Source organism: Myotis nattereri (assembly GCF_964212035.1).
Source record: "Myotis nattereri genome assembly, chromosome: 7".
Classification (NCBI taxonomy): Eukaryota; Metazoa; Chordata; class Mammalia; order Chiroptera; family Vespertilionidae; genus Myotis; species Myotis nattereri.
In genome coordinates, this window is record NC_138082.1 from 79,992,093 (window position 1) to 80,005,174 (window position 13,082).

Here is a 13,082-nt window from a genome sequence, read left to right on the forward strand (position 1 = left end):
CCATTTTCCTGTTAATGGATACTTTTTGACTATTTCAAACAATGCTGCTATGAACATTCTAGTGTATGACTCCTGAGGCATATATACATGAGTGTCACTAACATATATACTAAGAAGCAGATTGTTTAGTCAAAGATAATTAACTACTTGTCTGTTTTTGGCATCACTGTTAAACACTGACTAGAGGGACATCTCCTAATGTGTCTCGGAACTTCTGTGAGCAGTATAATTATTAGCAGTTACACTTCATTTCTAGCATAGACACATGCTTCCAGAGCACTGCTAAAAGGTAGCAAGCAGATAGCTGACAGTCTAGTACTCTCCATTCAGTGTAAACTGTACCAAAAGGCTAAACCCAGGATAAAACTATTCTGATCCTGGCTAAAGCCAGGATAAAGTTATTCTGATTGCACCTGCAGTCCTCTGACCTGCCTAGATCAGCGACTTTAAACCAGTATGCCACAATAATTTTTAAAACACACAATACCTAACTAGATAATTTCACTTGACTATCTAAATAAAAAAATGAAGTAGCAATTGGTGAGATGGGCAATATCAAACTTATATGATAACAGAAGCCACAATTTACTTGTAGTTGAAGTGCTAGAAAAAAGGCAAAAGATTCTGCCCTTCATTATCTTTTGGAGATTTTCTGCAAGGATAATGCTCATTGGGTGATAATTAGCTTTCTTGACCCACTTTCCTTATCACTTTAATACTTTAAATATTGTGCTCATTTTCCAAACAATCTCACTAGTCTCTGGTAATGCAAGATGAAGAAATAAAAACAGAACACTTAGATGGCAGACATTCAAAGATCATCACAACTTATCATTAGCTATGAAGTCTTCCCAGAAAGACTTTCCCATTCTCCACCTCTCTCAAAACTCCAAGCCACAGAATACCATAAAAGGTATTCTTGGTAAAGTCTATATGACCTAAGTTTTATTTTACAGAAAAAGAATTAAAACACCGTAAGTCCTAATGAGACAAAAGATATTAAAGGAGAACTGGCAAATACAGTAATCTTTAACTCCTTTTGAGCTGCACTGTCCAATACATTAGCCCAGTGATTTTCAACTGGTGTCCTGTAGGAATTTTTAAAACATACAATACCTGACTATTTAGTCAGGCATACTGACCTCTTTTCCCTTATATTGTCAAATAAAAAAAATAATGACAACAGCCAACACAACAATAACTGCCTGGTGTGAATGAATCAAAATTATACCTACATTTTTGTTCAGATAGGCAAAAAATTATTTTTTGGTATGCCACAGAATTTTAGTAATTACTTTATGTGCAACATGAGATGAAAAAGGTAGGAAATCGCTGTATTAGCCAATAGCCACATTTGGCTACTGAGCAACTAAAATATGTCTAGTCTAAATTGGAATGTTTAGAAATTGAAATTGAGAGGAATGGCAGCATGAGAGATCCCCTTGGTCTTTTCCCTTGAAGTTTCAACAGTTTGAACAGCTATAACTCAACAAAGGACTCCCTCCTCCGTGTACAAACACACCTTAGGGATCTACACACTGAAAGATCTAAACGTGGGCAAGTGGGAGCGAACCCGGGAAGCAAGAAGGAAGAAAAGCTGAGACAAGCCAGGGACATAGCCCTACAGCCTGAGCTCATGATGGGGCTCAGCTTAGAGAGGGGAGGAATCAGGCTGTGGCTGGCAAGACCATCAGCTGGAAGAAGCAAAGAGATTTAGTGGGCATTCTTGCAGGAGAGGGCAGTACGAGCAGTGGCTGAGCCCAGAGACCTGGGCAATAACAGCATCTTGTGCAGGTTGCAGAGCACATTATCTACAAAGCCGAGAACTGGTACTACAGATTCACTTTTTTTCCCTGAGCAAAATGTACACTATGTGACCAGTCCTGGGGTCAGGGCACAGGGAGGACCCCATGGAGGTACAAGGATACTATTACCTGCAGGACAAAACAACAAAGAAGGCAGCCAGGTTACCCCAGCCCACCCTAACTCCCACACATCATTGCTACATTGACAGCAGCGTCTGACTGTGGGGGACAGCATTGGGATTTCACGGATTTGGAGCCCCATTGTATACCACATTCCCCTGTGGGATTGGTCCACTGGGACCTGGAAACACTATCACAGGGAAGGAAACCACATACTCAGGGATCAGAGAATAGCCAGAGAAGTGCAAGAGAGCTAAAAAGCTTCTGATTCATCACTGCCTACTGCCTACTGCAAAATAACATAAAGATCTCTTCATATTAACCATCTAGATAAATGCCACTCATACACTGACGCATAGACAGAGAAGGAATCCATCAAATACCATGAATAACCAAGGTAGCAAGGCAGCTCAGAAAGAAAATAAAAAATATCCAGAAAACAAACTTAAAAACATGGAAATATGTGATCTAAACAACAGACATTCAAGAACTCTAAATGGCAGTTCTGAGAAAACTCAACAGAGTTTAGCTCAGTGGATGGAGCATCAGACTGTGGACTGAAGGGTCCTGGGTTCAATTCAGGTTGCAGGCTCGATCCCCAGTGGGGGGTGTGCAGGAGGCGGCCGATCGGTGATTCTCTCTCATCATTGATGTCTCTATCTCTCTCCCCCTCTCCCTGCCTCTCTGAAATCAATAAAAATATTTTAAAAGTAATATAAATAAATAAGTAAATAAAGCAAGATTCAAGAAAATACAGACAGGCAATTTAATGAGCTCAGAAAACAAATCAACGAACAAAGCAGTACTTTACTAAAGAGATTGAAACTGTTGAAAAGAACCAAACAAATTCTGGAGGTAGAGAACTGGATAAAAGAGACTGAGGATGAACTAGCGAGCATAGGAAACAGCAGCTGGAGGAAAGGATTAGTGATATTGAAGATAGAAATCTAGAAATAATGCAGAGAGAAGAAGAGATTTGAGCATTAAAAAAATGAAAGAACTCTATTAGAACTCTCTGATTCCATCAGAAAGAACAATATGAGAACAGATATACCACAAGAAGAAGAGAGGGAGAAAAGAATAGAGAGGCTATTCTAACAAGTAGTTGATGAGAACTTCCCAAACGTACAAAAAGAACTAGATCCTCCAATCCAAGAAGCAAACCGAACACCTAATTACCTCAATCCAAAAAGGCTTTCTTTTCTCCAAGACACATCGTATTAAAATTGTCAAGAACTAATGACAATGAAAGAATTCTCAAGGCAGCCAGGGAAAGTAAGAAAGTAACCTATAAAAGAAAGCCCATTAGGTTATCACTGGACTTGTCAGCAGAAACTCTGTAAGCTAGAAGTGGAACCAAAATTCAAACTACTAAAAGAAAGAAATTACCAACCAAAAATAATATATCCAACAAAGTTATCCTTTAGCTATAAAGGAGAAATAAAGACTTCTTCAGACATACAGAAGTTAAGAAAATTTATCACCAGAAGACCTGCACTGCAGGAAATACTCAAGGGTCTTATTCTACCTGAAACAAAGAACAAAAAGTCACAAAACTATGAGTAAGATCACCAACAAACTTGCAGCATATACAGGGATATTCTGGGACAACAAAAACATAAAAGGGCAGCAGTGAAAGATCTGAATTTGCAAAGAAGGATGGAGATCAGATGCATTTAAGGAAAAAAGCTACTGTATATATGAAATTTTCCTTTTCATAAACCTAATGATAACCACACACACAACACACACAAAAACTGAGACCTATAGCTTAAAAAAAGAGGAAAGAAGTATGGAATACCACCAAACAAAAAGAATAGACAGAAGCACAAAGAAAAAGAACCAATGGGGGCACAGAGCTACCAGAAAACAAAAGATAAAATGGCTATAGGGGATCCTCATCCTATATAATAAAAGCCTAATATGCAAATTACCCCCTTGGGCAATGGTTCAACCAGGAGTTCGACTAGGTCCTAGTCACTAGGAGATGGGGAGTTTGACCACTCGCTATAAAGTGTGCTGACCACCAGGGGGAGGCACAGAACATGGCAGGTGTCAGCACTGGCAGCGGGCAGCAGTGGAGGTGCTGCTGGCCCCAACAGGCCCCAACAAGAGCGGGACTGCGGCGGGATGGTGGAATAGGTGAGCAGGTGGCACCAGGCCAAGGCAGGTATGAGCAGGGGCCTGATCGCCCTATCTATTGCGACCAGAAGCGGTGGGGGGGGACGGGGCCACTGCCCAGCTCCTGCTCCCAGGCACTGAGAGAGAAAGGGCAAATAGCAATATTAAAATACTCCTTCTAATTATTTCCCTTTCAATGTGCACAAATCCGTGCACCGGGCCACTAGTACATCAATAATTACCCTAAATTTAAATGGGCTGAATTCACCAAAAAGAGATACTGAGTAGCAGATTGGATCACAAAGTAAAACCCAACCACATGGTACCTTCAGGAGACATATCCAAGTTGCAAAGACAAAGTTAGACTCAAAGTAAAAAGGTGGAAAATGATTCTCCAAGCAAACAGCATCCACAGAAGAGCAGGTATAGCCACACTTATATCTGACAAAAACAGATTTCAAGATAAGAAAAGTAATAAGATACAAAGATGGACATTTTATATGATAAAGGAGATATACCTCAAGAGAACATAACACTTCTTACTACATATGAACCCAATCAGGGAGCACCAAAATATATAAAGCAACTACTAACAGAACTAAAGAGAAACAGACAAAAACATAATCATGGATGGGAACCTTAACATTCCATTGACAGCTCTAGGTAGAACATCCAAACAGAAAATCAAGAAAGACATATCAGACTTAAATGACACATTAGACCAAATGGACATAATTGACATTTACAGAACCTCTCATCCCAGGACATCAGATTATACATTTTTCTCCAGTGCACATAGAACATCCTCAAGGATAGACCATATGTTGGGTCACAAAACTAACCTCAACAAATTCAAGACAGATAACATACTAAGCATATTCTCTGACCACAATGCTTTGACATTAGAAATCAACTGCAGCCCTTTCTGGGGTGGCTCAGTTGGTTGAAGCATCGTCCAATACACCGAAGGGTTGCAGGTTTGATTCCCAGTCTGGGCACATAACTAAGTTGCGGGTTTGATCCCTGGTTGGGATGCGATAGATATTTTTCTCTCTCCCTTCCTTTCTCTCTAAAGTCAGTAAAAACATATCCTTAAGTGAAGATTAAAAAAAAAATCAACTGCAAAAAATGTAAAAACCCCCACAAATATGTGGAAATTAAACAACATACTACTAAAAGTGATTGGGTCATTTTAAAATAAAATGATTGGGTCACTATTAAAAATAAATAAAAGGTGAGATCAGAAGATATATAGAGACAAATGAGAATGACAATACAACATATCAAAACTTCTAGGATACAAAAGCAGTAATAAGAGGGAAGTTTATATCATAACATGCCTATCTCAAAAAAATAAGAAATCCCAAGTAAACAACCTAAATTATATCTTAAAGAACTAGAAAAAGAACAAAAACAACCCAAAGTCAGTAGAAGAAAAGAAATAAAAATTGGAGAATTGAATGAAATAGAGAACAAAAGACTATATGAAAAATTAATACAACAAAGAGCTGATTCTTTAAAAAAATATTATTAATATTAACAAGACCCTGACCCTGTTCACTAAGAAAAAAAGAGAACTCATATAAACAAATTCAGAAATGAAAAAGAAGTTACCACAGATATCACAAATATACAAAGGAACACACTAGAATACTATAAAAGACTATGTGCCACCAAATTCAGTAACTCGGAAGCAATGGATAAGTTCCTAGAAATATATAACTTTTCTAGACTGAATCAAGAAGAATTGGAAAATCTAAATAGACTGATCAACTGTGAGGAAATTGGAACAACCATCAAAAACCTCCTACAAAATCAAAGTGCAGGATTGAATGGCTTCACTAGTGAATTCTATCAGACATTCAAAGACCCTAGCCTTCTCAAACTCTTCCAAGAAATTGAAGAAAAGGCAATACTTCCTAACATATTTTATAAAGCCAACATAACCCTGAACCAAAACCTGGCACGGATAACAAAAAAAAGAACACTACAGACCAAAATCTCTGATGAATACTGAGGCAAAAATCCTAAACAAAACACTAACAAAAGGAATACAACAGTACATTAAAAAAATAATGTATTGCGATCAAATGGGGTTCATTCCACAGACACAAGGATGGTTCAACATACACAAATCAATCAATGTAATACTCCAACTTAACAAAACAAAGAATAAAAATCATATGATCGTATCAATAGATGCAGAAAAAGCATTTGATAAGATACAACATTCATTTATTCATTTGATAAGATACAACACTCAATAAAATGGGTATAGAAGGAAAGTAGCTCAACATAATAAAGGCCATGTATCACAAACCCTAAGCCAATATCATAATCAATGATGAAAAACTGAATGTTTTTCCTCTAAAATCAGAAAAAAAGACAAGGGTGTTCACTCACACCACTCTTATTCAACACTAGTGACCCCGTGTACAGATTTGGGCACATTGAAAGGAAATTGATAAGAAGGTGGCTGGCGGGGTGGGACTGGGCGAGATGGGCGGACACGCCCTGGAGCCAACCTCCTGCAGTCCCTCCCTGGCTGGCTGCACCTAGGGCGGTGCCATGGCTCGAAGGGCATCTGCGGAGTGAGCAGGGGTTCCTCCAGCAGGTGGGGTCCCTTAGCCTGGCCTGTGGGGATCGGGCTGAAACTGGCTCTCCAACATTCCCCCAAGGGGTCCCAGAGTGCAAGAGGGCACTCTGCAAAGTTGCTGTCGTTCGCAAACACAAGTCTGCAGTAAACCAGATGGGGTACCAACAGTACCCCAGGAACAACATAACCCACGGCTGAAGGTGGAATCGTGCAGGCCTATGAGGAATTGGGCTCCCTCCTCTCTGGTTTCTGAGTGTGTCACCCAAGAACCACCGCTGCCAAGTCACTGCAGCTCAACAACTCCTGCGTTGAGTGTCTGCCCCCTGGTAGTCAGTGCGCGTCATAGCTACCAGTCGGACAGACACTTAGCATATTAGCCTTTTATATATATATTTCTGAAAGACTTTGCCAGAGCAATCAGGCAAAAGAAATAAAAGGCATCCAAATTGGGAATGAAGAAGTTAAAGTGTCACTCTTTGTAGATGACACAATTCTGTATATTAAAAAGCCTAAATACTCCACCATAAAAACTATTAGAAACAATAAACAAATACAGTAAAGTTGTAGGATACAAAATCAATGAACAAAAATCTACTACTTTCCTATATACTAACAATGAAACTTCAGAAAAAGAAATGAAACAAAAATATTCCTTTTGCAATTGCAACAAAAAGAATAAAATATCTAGGAATAAATTTAACAAAGGATGTGAAGAACTTATATACTGAAAATATAAAACATTATTAAAAGAAATTGAAAACTACATAATGAAATGGAAAGAAATTCCATGTTCAAGGATTGGAAGAATAACATAGTTAAAATCGCCATATTACTCAAAGCAATATACAGATTTAATGCAATCCTCATCAAAATCCCAATGTCTTTTTTGTTGTTGTGAATCCTCACCCGAAGATATTTTCTTCATTGGTTTTTAGAGAGAGTGGGAGGGAGGGAGGAAAGGAGAGAGAGAAAGAGAGAAACATTGATGTGAGAGAGACACACTGATTGGTTGCCTCCTGCACACACCCCAACCAAGGATCAAATCTGCAACCCAGGTACATGTCCTTGACTGGGAATCGAACCCGCAACCCTTTGGTGAATGGGCTGACTCTCTAACCACTGTGCAACATGGGCCAGGGTGCCAGTGTCATTTTTAAAAAATATATTTTTATTGATTTCAGAGAGGAAGGGAGATGGAGAGAGAAATAGAAACATCAATGATGCGAGAGAATTACTGGTTGGCTGCCTCCTGTACACCCCCCATTGGGGATTGAGACCACAACCTGGGCACGTGCCCTGACCAGGAATTGAACTGTGACCTCCTGGTTCATAGGTCAACACTCAACCACCAAGCGACACCAGTTGGGCCCCAATATCATTTTTTAAAGAAATAGAACAAAAAATCATCAGACTTATATGGAACCACAAAAGACCTAATAGACAAAGCAATCCTGAGAACAAAGACTGAGGCCAGACCTATCATACTGACTTCACATTATACTACAGAGCTACAATAATCAAAACAACATGGTACTGGCAGAAAAACAACACACAGACCAGTAGAACAGAATTGAGAGCCCAGAAATAAAACCACATGTATATAGGCAAATAATTTTTGAAAAAGGAGCCAAATCACACAATGGAGAAAAGAAAGCCTCTTCAATAAATGGTGCTGGGAAAATTGGAAAGCCACATACAAAAACTGAAACTAGATTAGTTTGTCCCTATGTACAAAAATTAGTTCAAAATGAATCAAAGACCTAAATATAAGACTTGAAACAATAAATTGCATAGACGAAAACATAGGTACTAAACTTAAGGACCCAAATCTTAGAGAACATTTTATAAATCTGACCCCAAAGGCAAGGGAAGGGCAAAAGCTTCTGCACAGGAATAGGAACTTCCAACAAAACAAAATGCAACCAACCAAATGGGAGGTGATATTTGCAAACAGCAGCTCCGACAAGGGATTGATATCCAAAATACATATATAAAACACTCATACAACTCAACACCAAACAAACAATCCAATAAAAAAAATGAGCAGAAGACGTGAACAGACACCTCTCCCAAGAAGACATACAAAGTCCAGAAGATATATGAAAAGATGTTCAACTTCACTAGCTATTGGGGAAATGCAAACCAAAACTACAATAAGATACTACCTCACACCTTTTAGAATGGTTACTATCAACAAGACAGATAATAACAAGTATTGGTGACAGAACACAATTTGACTGTGGGTGGTGGGCACACAATGCAATATACAGGTCATGTATCATAGAAATGTACACTTGAAACCTCTATGATCATATTAACCAACTAGAGGCCCGGTGCACGAATTCATGCACAGGTGGGGTCCCTTGGCCTGGCCGGCGATTGGGGCTGATCAGGGTCATCTTGCCCAGTCCCTATAGGGGCGATCGGGGCCAGCCGGCTGGGAGGGAGGGATCGCAGGAGGTTGGTCCGCCACAGGAGGTTGGCTGTGGGAGCGCACTGACCACCAGAGAGCAGCTCCTGTGTTGAGCATCTGCCCCATGGTGGTCAGGGCATGTCATAGCAACTGGTTGACTGATGGTTCTGTCATTCAGTAGTAAGGGTCACTTAGGCTTTTATATATACAGATGTCATCCCAATAAATTTGACCATATTTACATGAATTTAATATAAACTTGTTAAACCCCTATTTGAAGAGATCAATGTATACAGTAAACTCTTAGCTGGATATTTACTAGTCCATATACATAGCATAGTGTAAATTAACTCTATTCATTATTCTGACCATGAGGCAATGGCAATTCTGAATATATGAGTAGTTGTAGTGTTAAAGTATTAAATTCTTTGAGGTGTGACAAGCATTTAAGTTCAATACTTTAATTCCCCAATGATGCTAGACAGCAGAGTTTAAAGCCATGATTAAGCAACCTAAAAATTTTACACTTCAATAGTATAGTTAGTGTGTATACTGTCTTAAAATTCAAGGTCCAAACATATATAATAAAAGTATAATAAAGAGAAGACATACCACAAAGCAAAAAAAAAAGCTAATTTTTGCTACTTGAGTTGCAGTAAGTTTCCCCACAGTTTTGAGTATGGATTCTTGTTCTTTCACAGTAGGATATGACATGCGAGACAACTTAGCTTCCAATGCATGGCTTGATGGAAGCTGTCGAATCTCCATGATATTACTGAACCTTACACGAGACTTTTTGGGAGCTTAAAAGAAAAAGTATAGTACAAATCATTAAACGTTTCTCCTCACATCCAACAAAAGTCACATTTTAATTTACTAATAAAAGCATATTATTTAATCCATCTATGACCAGACTTGAACAGTCAAAGAAAAACCATTTACATCATCACCTGAGGCAGCTTTGCTCATTCAAAAAAGTAAAAAGAAAAAAACATTTACATCTATAAAAATGTTTTAAAGGTTTAAGGTACGACCAATATTCAAACAAGATTTCTGCAACTGTATATATACACAACTGCCTAGTTCAGGATTATAGTATGATTAGAGGCCTGGTGCACAAAAATTTGTGCACTCACGGGGGGGGGGGGGGGAGGGGGAGGTCCCTCAGCCTGGCCTGTGCCCTCTCGCAGTCTGGGATCCCTCGGGGGATGACCACCTGCTAGCTTAGGCCCACTCCCCAGGGGAATGGGCCTAAGCTGACAGTCAGACATCCCTCTGGAAGCCCGGGAGCCCTCAAGGGATGTCCACTTGCCAGCGGGGAGCAGGCCTAAGCTGCAGTTGGACATCCTTAGTGCTGCTGAGGAGGCGGGAGAGGCTCCCACCACCACTGCTGTACTGGCAGCCATCAGCCTGGCTTGTGGCTGAGCAGAGCTCCCCCTGTGGGAGCGCACTGACCACCAGGGGGGCAGCTCCTGCACTGAGCCCCCTGGTGGTCAGTGTGTGTCATAGTGACCAGTCATTCCCAGTTGTTCTGCTGTTAGGGTCAATTTGCATATTACCCTTCTATTATATAGGATAGAGGCCTGGTGCATGGGTGGGGGCCGGCTGGTTTGCCCTGAAGGGTGTCCCGGATCAGGTGGGGGACCCCGCTGGAGCGTTTGGCCAGCCTGGGTGAGGGGCTGAGGGCCGTTTTCAGGCTGGCCACACCCCTTTCAGGGAGGGGCGTCCTGCTGGGGTGCCTGGCGAGCCTGGGTGAGTGGCTGATGGCTGTTTGCAGGCTGGCCACAGCCCCTTCAAGGTGGGGGTCTCCACTGGGGTGCCTGGCCAGCCTGGGTAGGTGCTGAGGGCCGTTTTCAGGCTGGCCACACCCACTTCAGGGTGGGGGGGGTCCTGCTGGGGTGCCTGGCCAGCCTGGGTGAGGGGCTGATGGCTGTTTGCAGTCTGGCCACACCCCCCAGCCATCCAAGCTCCCAGTGGAGGCTGGTTGGAAGCAGGTATCTGGGATTTATTTATCTTTTATAATTGAAACTTTGTTGCCTTGAATGGAGGCCACAGCCGGCCAGAGCAGACGGGAAGCATGGCTTCCTCCATATCCGGGGCAACGAAGCCTCCTGCCTGCTCTAGCTCTGTGGCTGCCGGCCGCCATCTTGGTTGGGTTAATTTGCATATAGTCGCTCTGATTGGCTGGTGGGCATGGCTTGGGCATAGCAGAGGTACAGTCAATTTGCATGTTTCTCTTTTATTAGATTAGATTATTATTTTAACATTTATAGTAAAACTTTGGATTTTCCCTCATAGATAATCAATTTATGAGAATTAGTTTCCATTCAAGAATTCTGAATATTCCTCTATAGGGCCATTCGTTGCAAAAGAACATTATGGATAAATACTGTGCCTTATGTTGAAGCTGGCATTCTTTACTAAATTCACAGAACCAGCAAAATTCCTATAACTGGCTATCAAGTTTTTTTGATGGCATGGTTGAAGAGAATATTGTTCATTAAGAAAAGAAGTATATATATAAAGCACAGAGATTTCTGGTATTTGGAAATTATTTCCAGTTGAATTAATAAAAACTCCAGTCATACTTCTGGAAGACTACAGGCGGCGAAGCCAATACCACCTGAACAGACAACTGTCAAGTGATCTCAAAAATCACTAAGTTTTGGGATGGCTTGAATGAAGCTAAGATTTCCACCCATATCTAAGATATGAAATTCTAAGTTTTGCTTACTTTTTTCAGTATCAATATTTGTGTTCTCAGGTTTTTCACTGGGAAGATCATGAAATTTCACAGGAACATACAGAGGTTCACTCTGGAACATACCAGAAACAGAAACAAACATAAACAAATATGTAATAGCTGATATAGTGGTAAAATTTAAGTGGATGGTTTGTAGGCACAGATACCACTCAAAACATGGCTGTTCACCACCATGTTTTTACAGCATAATTTACCCAAAATGCATTTTCAAGACTTAAAGGAGAAATTCAAACGATGCACATAGGTACAATGACAGAAAAGAACCAGTTTCAAGTTTGTAAGTGTAATAATACCGCATTGGTATCTTATAATACTTAACATTTACATGTCATAAAAGCAGACCCATCTCTCAATTAACAGATTACCTCCCATTCCTTTTCACTCATTATTTTAATAAATACATGTTGAGTCCCACTATGTCAGGTGCTGTCCTACTTCCTGAGAATATAAGAGTGAACGAAGTGTCCTCAGTGATCATATAGTCCAAAGGGGAAGGCAGACAGTGAACAGATAATCAACTATATAATATGTATATATATTTGCCAAGTTGTTTTCTCTTATTACTTAATATTCAAGTAAAACCAAAAATTCCTGAAAACTTTAGCATTAATAGATACGAAAAAAAAAAGCTACAACTTACCAGTTCTTGCTATGTACCAGGTACCAAGTCCAGAGCAGTTAAACATACATTTCTCATCAGCCCTTGAAACTACCTTATAAAATGGTATTTTAAATAACTTTTCTAGAAGCTGAGATATAATAACCCAGGGATAGACAACAGAATTAAGCCAGGTCTGTCTAACATGTTCTAAAGATCGATATTTTTAAGTCGTTTTAAATTCAACTGTTTTTGCAAAAATTGTTCAGATAATCCATATTTAAAAAACAATTCTCCAACCAAGCTGTTTCTTAAATTAACATAAAATTGTGTTTTATATCTTTGATTTTTCTTTTAACTCCTGGTATAGAACTCTACCAATAAAAATTATTCAGTAAATGAAGAGACTATAGAATCTGGAAATAGATGTAGTCTCTTGTTACATTGAACTTTTCATTACAGCATTTGGCCTAGAATGATTTGACATATCCATCTTAAAGATAATAGCAAAAATTAGGAGAAGAGCCCTAACCGGTTTGGCTCAGTGGATAGAGCGTCAGCCTGCAGACTGAAAGGTCCCAGGTTCGATTCCGGTCAAGGGCATGTACCTTGGTTGTGGGCACATCCCAGTAGAAGGTGTGCAGGAGGCACCTGATCAATGTTTC

At 40.0% G+C, this 13,082-nt stretch overlaps 1 protein-coding gene across 3 annotated transcripts in view; it reads right to left on the reverse strand.

Moving 5' to 3' along the window:
* SLC35F5 (solute carrier family 35 member F5) overlaps positions 1-13,082 on the reverse strand; it is a 46,106-nt gene that overhangs the window by 23,067 nt on the left and 9,957 nt on the right. For all 3 annotated transcript variants that reach the window (XR_013996214.1, XM_081095335.1, XM_081095334.1), the window contains exons 6-7: positions 11,790-11,871; positions 9,668-9,858 (exon numbers count right to left, since the gene is read on the reverse strand). Coding sequence is in view for 2 of the 3 variants with exons in the window: in XM_081095335.1 (XP_080951461.1) it covers positions 9,668-9,858; positions 11,790-11,871 (273 nt within the window). In the remaining variant the exon portion in view is untranslated. The remainder of the gene's footprint in view (positions 1-9,667; positions 9,859-11,789; positions 11,872-13,082) is intronic.